This window comes from Lygodium microphyllum, unplaced genomic scaffold (genome assembly GCF_053477565.2).
Source record: "Lygodium microphyllum isolate KBCC unplaced genomic scaffold, Lygodium_microphyllum_v1.1.10 scaffold_101, whole genome shotgun sequence".
Taxonomy (NCBI): Eukaryota; Viridiplantae; Streptophyta; class Polypodiopsida; order Schizaeales; family Lygodiaceae; genus Lygodium; species Lygodium microphyllum.
The window spans coordinates 176,556-192,147 of NW_028229584.1; the positions used below are offsets into that span (position 1 = coordinate 176,556).

The 15,592-nt window shown below is 39.8% G+C and overlaps 1 protein-coding gene across 4 annotated transcripts; it reads left to right on the forward strand.

Annotated features, from left to right (window-relative positions):
- Positions 1-438: 438 nt before the first annotated feature.
- On the forward strand, positions 439-6,449 carry LOC148008644 (uncharacterized). Of its 4 annotated transcripts, XR_015689975.1 has the most exons (8): positions 439-1,684; positions 2,065-2,141; positions 3,562-4,032; positions 4,346-4,720; positions 4,825-4,892; positions 4,973-5,197; positions 5,799-5,956; positions 6,167-6,449. XR_015689975.1 is itself a non-coding variant. In XM_087674124.1 (7 exons), the coding sequence occupies exons 1-6, from the start codon at positions 601-603 to the stop codon at positions 5,157-5,159; spliced, it is 2,262 nt and encodes a 753-aa protein (XP_087530250.1). In that variant the 5' UTR covers positions 439-600; the 3' UTR covers positions 5,160-5,197; positions 6,167-6,446. The 4 variants fall into 4 exon arrangements, 3 of the variants coding, with proteins under 3 accessions (XP_087530250.1, XP_087530249.1, XP_087530247.1); XM_087674124.1 differs by lacking the exon at positions 5,799-5,956 and having other exon boundaries at positions 6,167-6,446; XM_087674123.1 differs by lacking the exon at positions 6,167-6,449 and having other exon boundaries at positions 5,799-5,975.
- The last annotated feature ends 9,143 nt before the right edge of the window (positions 6,450-15,592 follow it).

The following is a 15,592-nucleotide window of genomic DNA, read 5'->3' on the forward strand; positions in this document are numbered from 1 at the left end:
AGAGAGAGAGAGAGAGAGAGAGTGTGTGTGTGATTGAGTGAGTGAGTGTGGATACAGAGGGGGGAGGTGTAAATGGGATGAGAGATAGAGGGGTTGTGAGTAGAGGAGAGTAAAGCATGTGATGTTTTTGTGATAGCATTACCCACTGTGCGATAGGGAAGTGAAGCTGCCGTGCGGCACACTGCTTCACAGTGAAGCGGGATAGCGTTCCTAGGAACGCTAGTAGGTAAATTATGCTCCCTCTTAAACTTTCCTTTTGGTTCAAAGTTCAAAAAGGAGAGAACATAGTTTTCACATTCCTTGCCAATGGGCTAACTTAGCTATGTCAGATGGTGGACACATTGAAACCCTAAAATTGCAAATGGTTTAGATGTTGCACCTTTAGCCCTTGAGAAAAGCTCGCCAGGGTAAATAATTTAACGAGGCACAAATTGTCCAGTATTCAAATTCCCACTCTAGTCGAAACGCTACAGGTTTGGAGTGTACTCCCCAAACAGCAGGCGACTCTGAGACACACAGAGAGAGAGAGAGAGCGAGAGAGAGAGAGGGCTTCCTCATGCACCCCCTCGGTTATTCGCGCGCCACGCACAGGCTGCCCTCATGCACATGCCCTCCCAACAGCCCTTCCGGAGCCTCGCTCTGAGGAACCCCATGTGGCCTGCTGCCTTCTGCCAAACCCCCTCTCACCATCACCACCATCACTACCTCTACTCTTTCTGCCTGCCTAACCCTAAGCCCCTGACTCCTCAGTCTCGCAATTCGACGACACCCCGGTCTGGCCCCCGCCCCCGCCTCCGCACCCAAAGCCCTCCCTTCTCTTCTCCCTCCCTCCCTCCCCTCAAGGTTTCTGTAGCTGCTTGCCATAGCCTTGCACCGTTATTGACATCATCATCATCATCATCGTCGTCATCGTCGTCGTCGCTGTCTTCGTCGGGTTTTGCATTGCAGTTGTCACGGCAGCAGGTGACAGTCCTCTCCCTTAATTGGTGTGTTTGCAGGAGTTTTTCTTCCCAAGGCCAGCCGTCCTCTGCGACCTCTGATGTCGAGGAGAACAAATGTGACGAAGGTGTTGCATCCAGCTGCACTGATGGCACCGCCTCAGAATGTGAGGTTGCTGTGGCAGCGTGCAAGGACAACACAGACAGGGTGCACGTGGATATCACAGGAGCTAGTGCGGGCAGCACAGATAGCACTGTGAATGCCTCACAACCGGCTAACCAGCATGTCAGGGATAGGGTAACTTCCACTTTTTCTTCCATAGTTCATGAAGCAGACCAAGCGGCATTCAGTGCTGCTACTGTGGTCGAAGATGACCTGCATGACATCAGTTCCCACACGACTGAGCCAGCAGCCGATGAACAAAATGATGCAACCAGGAGTTTATTTTCTCATGCTGTCTTCAGTGAGGAGGGGAGTAAACTTGACACTGCAGGATTCCCCCTGCCACGTAATGATGATGTCACAGAAACACAACCATCACTCTCAATGGCTTCTTTATCAGATGATAAAGGAGACACAACGAGTATTACTGATCCTGTTCTGGATGGAGCTCATAAGGTGGACAGTTCTCGGAATACTCAGAAAAGAATTGGACTCGTGAGAAGCTCTCCGGAACGAAAACGAGGTCTTTTCAGTCGATACTCACATGGACGGATTCCTGACCTTCTAACAGTGCCTGGCATAGGTTAGTTCCTTATGACTAGTTTCTACTCCTTTTATGTCACTGCCCAATGCAGGACTAAGCCTTTGGTCCTGACAAAAAAAGAGTGGTTTTCAGCAGCTTTCAAATTGATGGTGATGAATTTTGGCAATGTAGTCATTATGGTTGCCAAACTAGCAAGTGCCTAGATACATCACTTTGCAAGTTACTGTTCTTTGTTGCCTGTTATGTTTATAGACATATGGCTACATGACAGCATACATTGGCTGCGTGCTTTTTCGCAGTAATCTGAGCAGCTTTCTGTCTCTGTAGTTATACCACAGTCTGGCAAAGTTCATAGCTCTTCTGCATTTTTCAAGCAGTATAGCCTATCTATAAATTGACAAAATAAAGGATTGGTTCAGGTCCAAGAAACATGGAAAAGCTTGTTGCAAAGGGAATTGGAAAGGTTGAAGAGCTGAAGCAGTTATATGTTGACAAGGTTTATTTCTAGTTTCTTTCTCTTTTATTAGGGCAACTTATTTAAGAAAAGAAATTGTATCAAGAACTAGTCCTTTTTGGTACTTACTAATTATTTGTGAGTTACAGCTGATATCAACGTAGACATGAGAGATTAAGCTTGGCAACTTTGGAATTCCTATGTGGCCAAGAAAAAGAAAAAAGAAGATGATAAAATGAGGTGCTTTCTATCAAAGTAGACCTTTGTATTGCATACTATGAACCATCTGTGGCACTAATCATAGAGCCAGCTGGGCTGCTGTTTTAGGTTAGTAATGACTCAATCAGCTGTTATTCCATAGCATTTTTTTTGAGGTCCATGAAAGGGTATCATTGACAGGCTCTTGTAGGGAAAACCAGCAATGAAAGATGAAGATGGGTTTGACAGAGCATGCCCAATGTGGTGGGTTGAGTCCGTAGCTATGGAGGAATCTTGAGGTAGGGAGTGATTTGCAGCCAAGGAGTTTTGTGAAAAATTGTAAGGAAAAGGACTGTATTTATAGATAAAGAAGACTTGTGTTGCTATCCAAAAAGTAAGGGTGAATGAGACAAGTGTCCAAGCACACTTTAGTGAGACAAGAGTGCAGCTGCATGTAGCTTGTTTAACAAATCACCTACCAAGCAGTACATCTACAGCTCAGTAGTGATGTGGGACCTTGCAACCTTGGGATGCTGACCAGAAATAGGTATGAACAGGTACATCTTACACGGGCTGAAAACACACTTTTCATGCTGAGTGCTCTTTGCACACTCACATGTATGCCACACTATGAAGAGAATTCTCCAGCCATTATAGCACCAACATGAATGCAGCTAAGGATGCTGTAGCTTACAGTGGAACTGTCCAACAAGCATGTGAATGTGTATGACAGATGGTCATAATGGGAATCATGTGCATTCTGTTAGAAGTATCATTCTTTACAGGGCACTGTTCCAGATCTGTAATGCGACCCCTATTTTCAGGGTGAATATTGATCACATTTTCAAAGAGTCAGGTGCCAGTTAACATGATTGTTTCCTGGTGTCTTGACCAGCTTATATGCCATTTATTTAATAGGACAATAGAGCTATATCTCTCTTCTAAATAGCTTGTAAAACTACAGTTGCATCTAATTGTAGATTGACCCCGAAAATATGATGTTCTTTCTGACTTTGCTACCATGGAATGACTCTCTTGCTTAATACTTTGGTTGTTGAAACTTGATCATTTGTTGGTGTGACAAAGCCCTTTTGTGGTCGTTGGCCATCCATAGCAAATGAGATGGGTCTGTATGGGCTTTCTGGTCTGTGAATGAGGCCCTCTGATGTGAGGTTACTCTGTAGCTTGGAGAGAGGGAGGCAGAAAATGAGGGAGGGAGGGAGGGAGGAAGGTGTGAACAATAATCCCAAATTCATGCTTACAGTTTCGTGGAGACAGCAATGAGAAGATGGTTAAGTATCTGCAAAGCTCAGTAGGCATCCTTCACAAGCATCATGCAATGAGCATTACTGCCTACATAAAAGATACTGTAGAGAAGGAAATGAAATCTGATGAAAGCTCTGGTTCGGATAATGCTGTGAATCAAAAGAAACGGTTGACATTCTGCATTGAAGGCAATATAAGTGTAGGCAAAACGACATTCCTCCAGAGGGTGACTAATGAAGCTTTTGAATTAAGAGATCTTGTGGAGATTGTACCAGAACCTGTTGCAAAATGGCAAGATGTTGGACCTGAGCACTTCAATGTTTTGGATGCATTCTATGCTGAACCGGAAAGATATGCCTACACCTTTCAAAACTACGTTTTCATCACAAGATTAATGCAAGAACAAGAGTCAAGGGGTGGTGTAAAACCACTTCGATTAATGGAAAGAAGCGTTTTCAGTGATCGCATGGTATGGTAATTTCAATCAGCATAAATAACATGTAGCTTTGGATTATTGATTAAAAGAACAGCACAGAGTGTGACAAAGTTTGATGGTTTTTGTTCTCGTTTCCCCCTTCTTTTTGGGTGTGGTGACCACTTTTAATTTGTCCTTTTCTTTGAATCCTATCTCCTCACAAGTAGCTATCCCCCCCGCCCCCCCCAAAAAAAATCCCCATGGGGGACCTAGAGAATTAGCTTTACTGATTCTGTTTCTTGACTTGTGCATGCTCAGGTTTGAGGCACTGAATCTTTGTATATAATTTGGGAACTTGTGTATGCAGGTGTTTGTGCGTGCTGTCCATGAGGCAAAGTGGATGAACGAGATGGAAATTAGTATATATGATTCGTGGTTTAATCCTGTTGTGTCTGTTCTGCCAGGGCTTGTTCCTGATGGATTCATTTACCTCAGGGCCAGTCCTGATGCTTGCCTTCGACGATTACAAATGAGGAATCGACCAGAAGAGCAAGGTGTCACTCTAGATTATTTGAGAGATTTGCATGAGAAACATGAGCAGTGGCTTTTCCCTGCAAGTACCAACACTGGAGGTATTTTATCCATTACAAGGCCACCACCTTTGGTTGAACCTCCTCCACCAACAATACAAGATCGAGTTTTTTATCTGGAAGGAGATCATGTTCACTCCTCCATCCAGAAGGTAAATAAAGACTTGCTTATGCTTCAAATTCTTGCTCATAAAGTTTGGTTGATGCAGGTGTTCCCTGTCTCCTTTATTTGATGTTCATTTTCTCATCCCTTCAGGTACCTGCTTTGATATTAGACTGTGAGAACAATATCGACTTTGCCAAGGATGTGGAGGCTAAAGCAAAGTATGTTTTGTGTGCATATTATCAGCTTCTTTAGAGCAAAGGTTGAGGTTTCCTTATTAATTGTGTGTTTTGATTTCCAGTTATGCACGGCAGGTGGCTGCATTTTTTGAGTATGTTCAAAGGGTGAAGGCCCTAGAAACAAAGGTTGATACACCTCAAGAAATGGTATCAAGAAGTTTGATACTCCCAAGATCCACTGGGTTATTTATGCCAGATGGATCAAAGTTGCATCATCAGGCTCTTAAGTCGGTGGACTTGAGATTTTAACCCATCAGCAAGTTTTATGTAAAGTATTTGCAGACTCGGTAAGCTCCAATGTTGTTAAACAACAGTTGCTGTCAAAATTTTGCACCGAAATTTGAAAGTTTGGAAACTTCACAGGTGAAGACACATTGTATAGAATGCTGAAAGGAGACCAATTCAAATCATTTTGGGTGGTGTTATTCTGCTGTGTGTAGTGAGCCCAACTTTGTATATACCATGGCTGTTTACACATCCAATTTTTGTACATTTCAGGCCATCCTCAACGTATTCTTGTATAATGTGACCTTTCTGAGTAGTTCTCAGCTAATAGCTTTGTCTTTTAGTTGAGCCATTTCGTGGAGTTGCATTTGTCAGTCTTCCTCTAGGCTAAATCTGTGGTATTGGTTGCATGTAGAAACACTGTCCAGTAGGTCAGATTAATCAATTGACTCTGCAAATGGCCTGCAGAGGTTTTACAATATGCTATTTTTAAGTGTCCAGAACTGTTGTAAGTTTGTATACTTGCTCAGAATCGAACAAACTGTTTTGATTTTGCATACTTTAATAGAGTCCCAAGAAAACACCTTGGCATTAACACGCTTTGGACAGTTCTGTAACAATCAGTATGCCATGAGCTACCTGACCTACTTTGATGGCTTCCAGTTTATCTATGCATGGCCAGCTGTGAGGAAAGTTCAAAATCAGCTCATGATTGGAGCAGGAAATGGATGTTGAACAGAAGGGAGTGTTGGTAGCATCACTAATTTGGACACTATTGAAAAAGAAAGAAGAGCACAATGAATTAGAACTCAACCAATAGGGTATGCAATTTCCTTGGATCCCTTGTCTTCCATCATAGCTCCAATCCTGTGGAACCTGATGCACTTAATAGATGCACATACTTGTTCCTAACTTTCCTGAATCCTCCTTTATAATCAGCTGCATCATGTAAGAACAGTGAATTCTTTGAAGATAAGCAAACAGGATAGGATGTTTCAAGTTTGGTATAATGTTTGAAGTTTTGCGTGTAGGATGGATTGAGGATTGCAGGCCTGTCTTCCAGAAGTGAGGATGTGTAGTTCTGATCAATACAAGGGAAATTCTTTAAAAATGGTCACCTTTTGAAAAAGAGGTTCTAACAGCAGCAATGCTAAGAGATGGATTATTTGAGCTAACCTAGCTGAAGTAATGTTTGAGCTTTTGCAAAGTTGCGAGAAACTCAACCACCTGCAGGTGTAGTAATTCCTAAGTTCTAGCTCTTATTTAGTTCACTTGATTATCTTAAGATGTAGTTGAGTGTTACTTGAGCTGTTGATATGGTAGTTTACAAAGCTCTTTGGATAATCCTTGATGCAAATGAAAAGTGAATCAACATGTAGAACTCCTAAAACTTAATCCTACTGTTCTCTCAAATAAAAGTTAGCACTAGCTTTGGATAGTTCCAAAAGTTTTCCTTGATAAAGCTTTTTTCGAAAGTTTATGTTTATTACTAACTTGTAATAAGTTAACGAGGTTGAGCTCTTTGGGATGAGCTCATTGGGTTGTAAGAAGTCAACTAATCTAGTTAAAAGAAATTAAGATTAAGATTGCCAATGTAGATGAAGCTTTTACCCAAGAAATCCAAATGTGACGTTGCTTTGGGTTTTACAAATTTGCAAGAGCTTTTATATTGCTGCTTTAGTGTTCTTTCAGGCTTTTATTGAATGTGTGAAATTTATTATGTTTTGAGAGGTAAATGTTTACATCGCCAGAAGAGATGGGAGCATAACAGCCATGAAAATAAGGATTAGGTCCATCCTTTTCTTCACAAAAAGGCTTACCGTACAGATTAACCAAGTGCTGGAGTATCTTGCAGTCGTCAGCTTGGGTAGAGGGAGGCCAATTATTTTTACATGACAGAACCTCTTGCCACTAGGTAGCTTCATTAGCATTCAATCCAAATTGGACTCTTAATCTCTTGGCTGGAATGGTGGAAGTCTTACTTTTATTTTTTAAGTCATGCCAACAAGCAAATCCTTTCTTTTGCAGTCTGAAACTGCGCTTCATATCTCAAAGTGCAGCAGTGAATGCATCACAATAGGCCTCATTCACTTCCTAGGGAGTAGAGCTCAGAGACTTGTCTTCCTTTCCACAAGGGTGCCCCATGCCAATAAAATTGGGGAATCAATTGCTTCCAAGCATTGACTAGCTCTTTGACAACCAAGAAGTAAATTGAAACCTTAGTTGGGCCACTAAAGACATCATAACACTTAGAATTAGGCCAAGTTTTACTAAAGACCTTGGTGTTAGAGAGCTATAAGCTAGAATGACAGTCAATTACCCTTTACAATTCTTTTGATGATGGAAAATGTGAGCCCAGCTGCCTTTTTCTTGAAGGTTCTAAGCCAGCACCACCTTTGTGGTAGTCAAAGTTATTTGTTCCCATGTAATGGTTACCATCCCTTGAGCTTGCCATAAGGCAGTTTTGAAGGGAGGATTCTATCTTGTTCCAATGTGTTGTAGCAAAGGGGAAGTTCATATAACCGTTGATGACTCCCAAGAGGAGAGAAAGGGGCCAAAAGCTCATAGATGCCAAAAGCTCACGAATTGAATTGTGATTAGCATGGACAATAGAAGCTCACAAATTGAATCGTGATCAACATGGATAATATTGGAATTACCATTAGCAAACATTTGTGAGCAAAAATAGTGGCCATTTGGAAGAGTCAAGGGCCTTATTGAACTAGATCTTATTCTATGATAAATACTACGAATGAGAGCGAGTTACCAAGGCAAATAGGAAAGTAGCAATTAGGTAGCTTGATCTTATGTTCCTTTATGGGAAATCCAAAGCCAAGCCACTAAACTTCTAGAATAAACTCCCAACATACCTTGACTTGCGGTTTTTTGAAGTCCATGTTGAGTAGCAAGACATCTTCCTTGTCAATTAGTGCACAATATATGCCCACGATTATAAATAGGATTGCATCCTAGATTTGATGATTGTGTATGAAACCATATTGGTTTCTATGGACTAGTCACCTCATGATATGCTTGATCATGATATCCATGGCTTTTGCCATAATCTTATAAGGAGCAATGAGCATTGTTGGTGGCAGGGTGATGCCTTTTAGTAGAGTTGAGATTAACATGATGATGTCCTTATTATCCTTTTTTGAGATTGAGCTTGAAGGTTTGAAATAATTGAGCATACCACACAAGTCATTGGTGCAAATATCACAAATAGTTAGGAAAAAATCAAGTGGAAGATCATATGTGCAAGGAGCTTTGGCTTTCTTCATAGCTTTAACCACCATTAAAATTTTGCTAGTGGAGAAGGTGTGATCCAATGAGAGGGTGACCTCAATGTTAGCTTGACCTTGCATATGTTATAAGAAGTTCTCAACTCACTTTGACAAGATGTCATGGCACTTGAACGGGCTGTTGACAATAGTAAAAAGGTCTTTCTTGAATACTTTGTGGATACCATGCTCATTAAAACCTTCTCTCCCATCTTAATACTTGATCATGACTACCACATCTTTCTTTTGCTTCTTTTTGAGGGCTTTTAAGGAAAGAGGGATGGGCACTTTATTCATCAAGAGTGAGTTAGCTTTCTATTCTACCTTAAGACTTGCTATTTTATAAAGTTCCCTACATATGATAGAACCTTCAATGTTTTGCAAGAGATGAAGAACACGATCATCAACAAAGCAAATATTCAAGAATACATCCTTAATCTTGTTGAGTTGAATCGAATTGCCTTCTCCCTAGCTCAGCTTGATGCTTCCCAATGATTTGAGACTTAGTAATCTTTTGCATGTGTTGATCCTAATAGTCAAGTAGGATTATTGAATATAATCTTACAAGAAGACCAACTTTTTTTGTAGCTCGTATAAAGGCATTATGAGATTTGATACTTGATACTCCATAATATGCTTGATTATGATATGCTATAAGCTCTTAGCTCATTTCAAGAAGTCATCATGGCACTTGAAAGGGCTGTTGACAACAGTAAAAAGGTGCTTCTTGAATACTTCATGGATGCCATGCTCATTAAAACCTTCTCTCTTATCTTAATCTTTGATCATGACCACATCTTTCTTTTGCTTCTTTTTGACAAATAAATGTTTTTATCTACTTGTGATAAAAACTCTTTTGAAAAAAAAAAACTTATTAAAATTTATTTCATACCCATTTCTATCTTTTTAACGCAACTATTAATTTGCTTGTGTATGAACTTTATTCAGAACTTCTAACCTGTTGTTCATTCCGGCCTCTTTTATCTTTATTCACTTTATGGTTATCCTGTAGGGCATGTTTACCAAATAACATAATCTGAAACAGGGCATTTAGGAAAAGAGGACTAGGCACTTCATTCACCAAGAGTGAGTTAGCTTTCAATTCTACCTTAAGATTTGCAATTTTATAAAGTTCTTTCTCTACATTTGATAGGACCCTCAATGTTATCGACCAATCAAAGATTCAAGAATACAACCTTAATATTACTGAGTTGAATCAAACTGCCCTCTCCCTAGCTTAACTTGATGCTTCCCAATGATTCGAGAACTTAGTAATCTTTTGCATGTTTTGATCCTAATAGTCAAGCAAGGATTATTGAATATAATCTTACAAGAAGACTAACTTTTTTTTTAGCTTGTATAAAGGCATTGTGAGATTTGATACTTGATACTCCATGATATGCTTGATCATCATATGCCATAAGAAGCTCTCAACCCACTTCGGCAACTCATCATGGCACTCGAAAGGGCTGTTGACAATAATAAATAGGTGCTTCTTGAATACTTCATGGATGCCATGCTCATTAAAACCTTCTCTCCCATCTTAATCTTTGATCATGACCACATCTTTCTTTTGCTTCTTTTTGAGGGCATTTAGGAAAAGAGGATTGGGCATTTCATTCATCAAGAGTGAGTTAGCTTTCAATTCTACCTTAAGACTTGCAATTTTATAAAGTTCTCTACATCTGATAGGACCTTCAATGTTTTACAAGAGATGAAGAAGAACATGATCATCAACTAAGCAAAGATTCAAGAATATAGGCTTAATATTATTGAGTTGAATTGAATTGAATTGCCTTCTCTCCAGCTTAGCTTGATGCTTCCCAATGATTCGAGAACATAGTGATCTTTTGCAAGTGTTGATCCTAATAGTCAAGCATGATTATTGGATATAATCTTACAAGAACAAATTTTTTGTAGCTCCTATAAAGGCATTGTGAGATTTGATACTCGATACCTTAATTTTTGATGATACAATCAAGAATATCACTCGGCACAATACCTTTATATGAGCTTGTATAGAGGAGTCTCAAAGAGCCAAAATACTTCAATAAGATGAAGCTACTTAAGGATCTCAACTCTCTTAAGGTTCCTCTCAATGTGAGTAACATTTTCAGTGTCAACTAAGAGACATCCATACTACCATTGCCATCCTTCCATTTGGGCCTCCAAGAATCTTGACCAAAGATAGCTTTGAATACCGTCAAGGTGACAAAGCTAGTAAATCACTTGGCCTACAAGCCAAAGCATGTATAGCCTCAAAGATCTCTTGCTCCATAAGTAGATAAAGAATGATCCAAGGGAAAAATCGATCCTCATACTTTTTAATTCAAACACAGATAACAATTCCTAGGCCTTGTCTCTAATTCTGTTCTCTAAATTAGCTCATCTTATGATTGAGCTTTGATATCATGTGAGATGTACTTGCTTGTGAAACCCATGGAGCAACATTAGATAATTGCCTAGTCGCTTGTTCTAAGTGTCATCACTACGACCCCATGAAAGGCATGACCTTAGACAGTTAGGTTGCTTCTTGGTCAACTTCACGTGGGAGTATCTAGCTTTACCCACAAGGATTGATTTGACGTCTCTAGTGACCCAACTATAGTCACTAATAACATCTAGCATCGAGTTTAGAAAGCAAGTTGTGTAATCAATCAAAACCTTACGTGGGCGAACACCATCATTGGCTCAACGAGGGTGAGAAATAAGGGGGAGTAGAATATCAACCTCTCTGTCCATAAGACAATCTCACATTGGTCCCATGAAATGGTGCTATGTTGGGATCTAAGATGTGGTTCAAACGAAGTCAGCATTTAGCTCTAAACCTAGTCATTGAGAAGCCACTTGACTAATTGAGTCCACCCAGCCATAGGACAACTCCCATTGGGGAATTTCTCCTATCACTTCCCATGCACACACCCAAATACGTATTTTATTTTCTAATTAGGATCCTAACACATTTAATATTGACATTCAAAATCAATTTCCTTAATTAAGCCTTTAGCATAGGTTCGTTTCATGCCTTTAGATCATATAGATGAAAATAAATGTAACAATTGTAAACATATATGCTTCCCTAAGGTACTGTGCCTCATTGACATTTGCCCTTATACTAGGATATGCATCCAAAACACCTAGATATATGTATCTATAATACTTGGATACTATAGTCCCCCTATGTTTAGAATTGGTCTTCCAACATCCATAGATATTAGGCCATGGAAGTTTTTATCTCCGTCTTAGAACTAGCATGAGAGTGTTGAGAGCCTCCTTTATCCTTAAGCTTCCATAGGAGTGAATCTTGCTCACCCCTATGGTAGGCTTTTCACCACTCAACCTTTGACCAATGTATCATGTAGTGCCCTCTTAGGTTGCTTGCCTTTCATGGTGTTAATCCCACAATGAAACCATGGAGGTGGTCCACATCTATGCAATATCCCTCATTTGAACAAATCATAAGCCTTAGAAAGAGCACATTGCATGATGAAATCATGGAGGTGGTTCTCATTTGTGCAACATTCCCTTGTCTAAACCAATCACAAGCAACAGAACAAGCACATTTTGTGTTGAAACCATGGAGATGATCCTCACTTGTTTAACTTTCCCTTGTTTGAACCAATCACAAGTCTTAGGACAAGTACATTCATTGGTGAAACCATGGAGATGATCCTCACTCATAAAACATTCCCTTGTCTCTAAACCAATCATAAGTTTCAAAACAAGAACAAATCCTCTCCTCAAGGAGTTTTCATTCTCATATGAGTCGATCATAAGCAAACTCATAGAGGAGATTTCCCCAAACAATGAATAGAGCCCTTTTCCTCCATCAACAAGATAGTTTAACTAAATCATTCCTTTTAACTTGAATAAAGTAACTAAATGTGAAATAAATAACTCAAACCTGATTATCATGACGGTATGATATGATCTATATCCTCAATGATATCCTCTAGGTCCATCCTTGGAGCATCTTCCTTGAGTCCTCTAGAATTGCTTTCTTTAGTGACCTCCTATTGAGATGAGGATATTTGGATTTTTTCAAGTGGGTAGATGTAATGTGCCTATCAATCTATCTTAGATGTTATATTGCAAATTTTTTTGCACATGAGTTAAGGTTTTAGATTGATAATGTATAGAAAATTTGAAAACTTAGTTTTTAATAATGTTTTTGATATTGGTTAAAAAATTATTCATGGAAAAGTATATATAGACCTCAAATTTCAAACTTTATAGAATTAGTCAAGAACTTAACATTATAAGACAAATCACAGATCTCATCATTATGATTCCAATTATTTGATTAGTTGTGAATTTTAAGTTGTAGATCAAAACTTATGACCTATTCGAAGTGCAGAAACTTTTGAATGTAGGCTACATGTAGAAGTTTTCTGCACGCACTCAGAAAAAGGCCCTGTTTTATGCTGTGCGACCAGTGTTCTACAGGTTGGTGAAAAGTTACCACAGAAATTGAATCGTATGCTTGTGTGCAGAGACATTGGGAGTTACAGAATCATCCTTGGTTCATGTTTATGCAAAATCGTCATTAGGAAGTGACTGCGTGGTCAAATACCACTTTCGCCAGTTTTGCAGATTTGCCCTTGTGAGTGTGAAGCTGTGTTCTTTGCAGTGATAGAATTTTTTGCAGTGTTCTGTAATGGCGTCTGATTCTCTTTCACAGATTGTCACTGAAAAGCTTGACAAGAACAACTTCCAAGCATGGAAGTTTAGAATGACGAATTTCCTTATGGGAAAAGGATATTGGGAATTTGTTGCAAGAAATGAAGAAGAACCAGTTCTTCCTGATGTTCCCAATCAACAGCAAATGCAGGCATTTAAAGCATGGCATGAGAGAGCCAGGAAAGTTATGTACTGGCTGTCTATCAGCATTTCAGACTCTATGATTGTGCATATTCAAGATGCAAGTACGCCAAAGGAGGCATGGGATACTTTGTAAAAAATGTATAGCACAAATACGCAAGCCAGGAAAATGCAGCTCAAGCAAGAGTTGCATAATGTGCAAAGAGAAAGTACGAGCATCAATGACTACCACATGAAGGTGAAGAAGATTGCAGATGCACTTGCTTCCATTGGATCGCCAGTGGAAGATGATGATTTAGTTTCTGTGACCTTGAATGGTCTAGGAAAGGATTATGCACAGTTTCGAACATCCATTTCAGTTCGTGAAAGATTTTCTGATTTTGAGGAGTTGATTGCTCTTCTAATTTCTGAGGAGCAGAGAAATGGTGGTGCATCTTCTTCAGGAGGAACTTCAAAAGAAACTGTCTTCTACTCAAATGCTGGAAGAGGTAGAGGCAGAGGTAGAGGAGGCCGATTTGGAGGCCCTGGTAGAAATCAGAGTATGCAGCAAACTCAAGAAAACCAGTCCTATGGAGGAGGACGTGGTAACTCTAGAGGCAGGGGCCAAAGAGGTCGTGGTGGATGGCAAAGAGGCCAAAATGCAAACAATAATGTTGAATGCTACTACTGTGGTAAAATGGGTCATATGGCTAAAGACTGCTATAAAAAGCAGAATGACATCATGAATGGAAAGTTGCAACAAGGGAATTATGCATCTTCTAGTAGACAGGGTGATGACAGAAATGAGCATTTGTTTATGGTACAGCACATGAACAATTCTGTGACAAGTGCAGAAGAAAGCAACGATGTATGGTATGTTGACTCAGGTGCATCAAACCACATGACAGGTCATGCAGAATGGATGGATGATGCAAGGAAAATGGAAAAACCAGGATTTGTGGAGACCGGTGATGATACTGCACATCCTATTGTGCAGATTGGAAAAATTCCTTTGTCTATGCAGGATGGGAAAAAGAAATACCTGTCCGATGTATTTCATGTCCCGAATATCACCAAGAATCTGGTTTCTGTTGGTCAAATGGTTGAGTAGGGCTTGCAGGTCAGATTTAATCCTCATGGATGCTTTGTTGAGGATATGAAAAATAAAGGTCGCTTGATAGCAAAAGGAAAGAAGAAGGGCAGAATTTTTACGTTGGATGCAGACATGCCTGAATTGAGTGTAGCAATGTTTGCACATGGGATCGGTGTAGTTGCAGATATTGATATCTGGCATAAACGCATTGGTCATGTTAATGTGCAACGACTTAAATCAATGCAGGCCCAAAATATTGTTGCAGGATTGCCTAAATTCAAGGTTGCAGAAATGCATAAGGTATGTGAAGCCTGTCAGTTTGGAAAACAGGCAAGGAAACCATTTCCTAGACATGTTCAAGAGAGTAAGAAGCCATTGGAATTAATCCACTCTGATATGTGGACTACTAAAGCTGCATCTCTTGGAGGCTGTCATTATTTTGTCACTTTTATTGATGACTATAGCAAAAAAGTTTGGGTGTATTTTATGAAAAAGAAAAGTGAAGTTTTTGGGCATTTCAAAACTCTTAAAGCTATGGTTGAAAAAGAAATAGGCCTGCAAATAAAATGCCTAAGGTTTGATGGAGGGGGAGAGTACCTCTCAAATGAGTTTGCAAGGTTCCTGCAGGAGCATGGCATAAAGCAGCAATATTCATGCAGTCATACCCCACAACAAAATGGAATTGCAGAAAGGAAAAATAGGCATATTGGAGAGGTATCTCGTGCCATGCTCAATGAAAAAGACTTGCCACATTTTTACTGGGATGAAGCAGTTGCTACAGCAGTCTACATAATGAACACGACTCCCATTGCAGCAATACATGGCATGACTCCAGAGGAGAGGTATACTGGTAGGAAACCAGATATTTCTCATTTGAAAATTTTTGGTTGCATTGCCTATGTTCATGTGCCAGATGAGTTGAGATCCAAGTTGGATCCAAAAGCTGAGAAGTGCATCTTTATTGGTTATTCTCTGCAGCAAAAAGGGTATAGATGCTATAACCCTTCTACTCGTAAGTTTACAGTGAGCAGAGATGTTGTTTTTGATGAGATGAGTAGCTGGTATAAACTAGTAAATGTGATTGATAATGTAGATGCACAAAATGGTAATGCTGCGCAGAACTCACAGCAGCAGTCACAAGATATTAGTGGACCTAGAGCGTCCTCTAGCAGTGGTTCACATTCTTCGCCATGGACAGGCAGATTGAGATCAGGAGAATCTTCTCAAAGCAATGCAAACAGTGGTATGCAGGTATCACGAAAAGGAAAAGAGAAGGTAGATCA

Excerpts from the sequence above, each read along its gene's own strand:
- LOC148008644 (XM_087674124.1), top strand. The coding sequence starts at position 601 with ATGCACATGCCCTCCCAACAGCCCTTCCGGAGCCTCGCTCTGAGGAAC. Across the intron at positions 1,685-2,064 it reads TCTAACAGTGCCTGGCATAG|GTCCAAGAAACATGGAAAAG; the intron begins GTTAGTTCCTTA and ends GGATTGGTTCAG. Across the intron at positions 4,721-4,824 it reads TTCACTCCTCCATCCAGAAG|GTACCTGCTTTGATATTAGA; the intron begins GTAAATAAAGAC and ends TCATCCCTTCAG.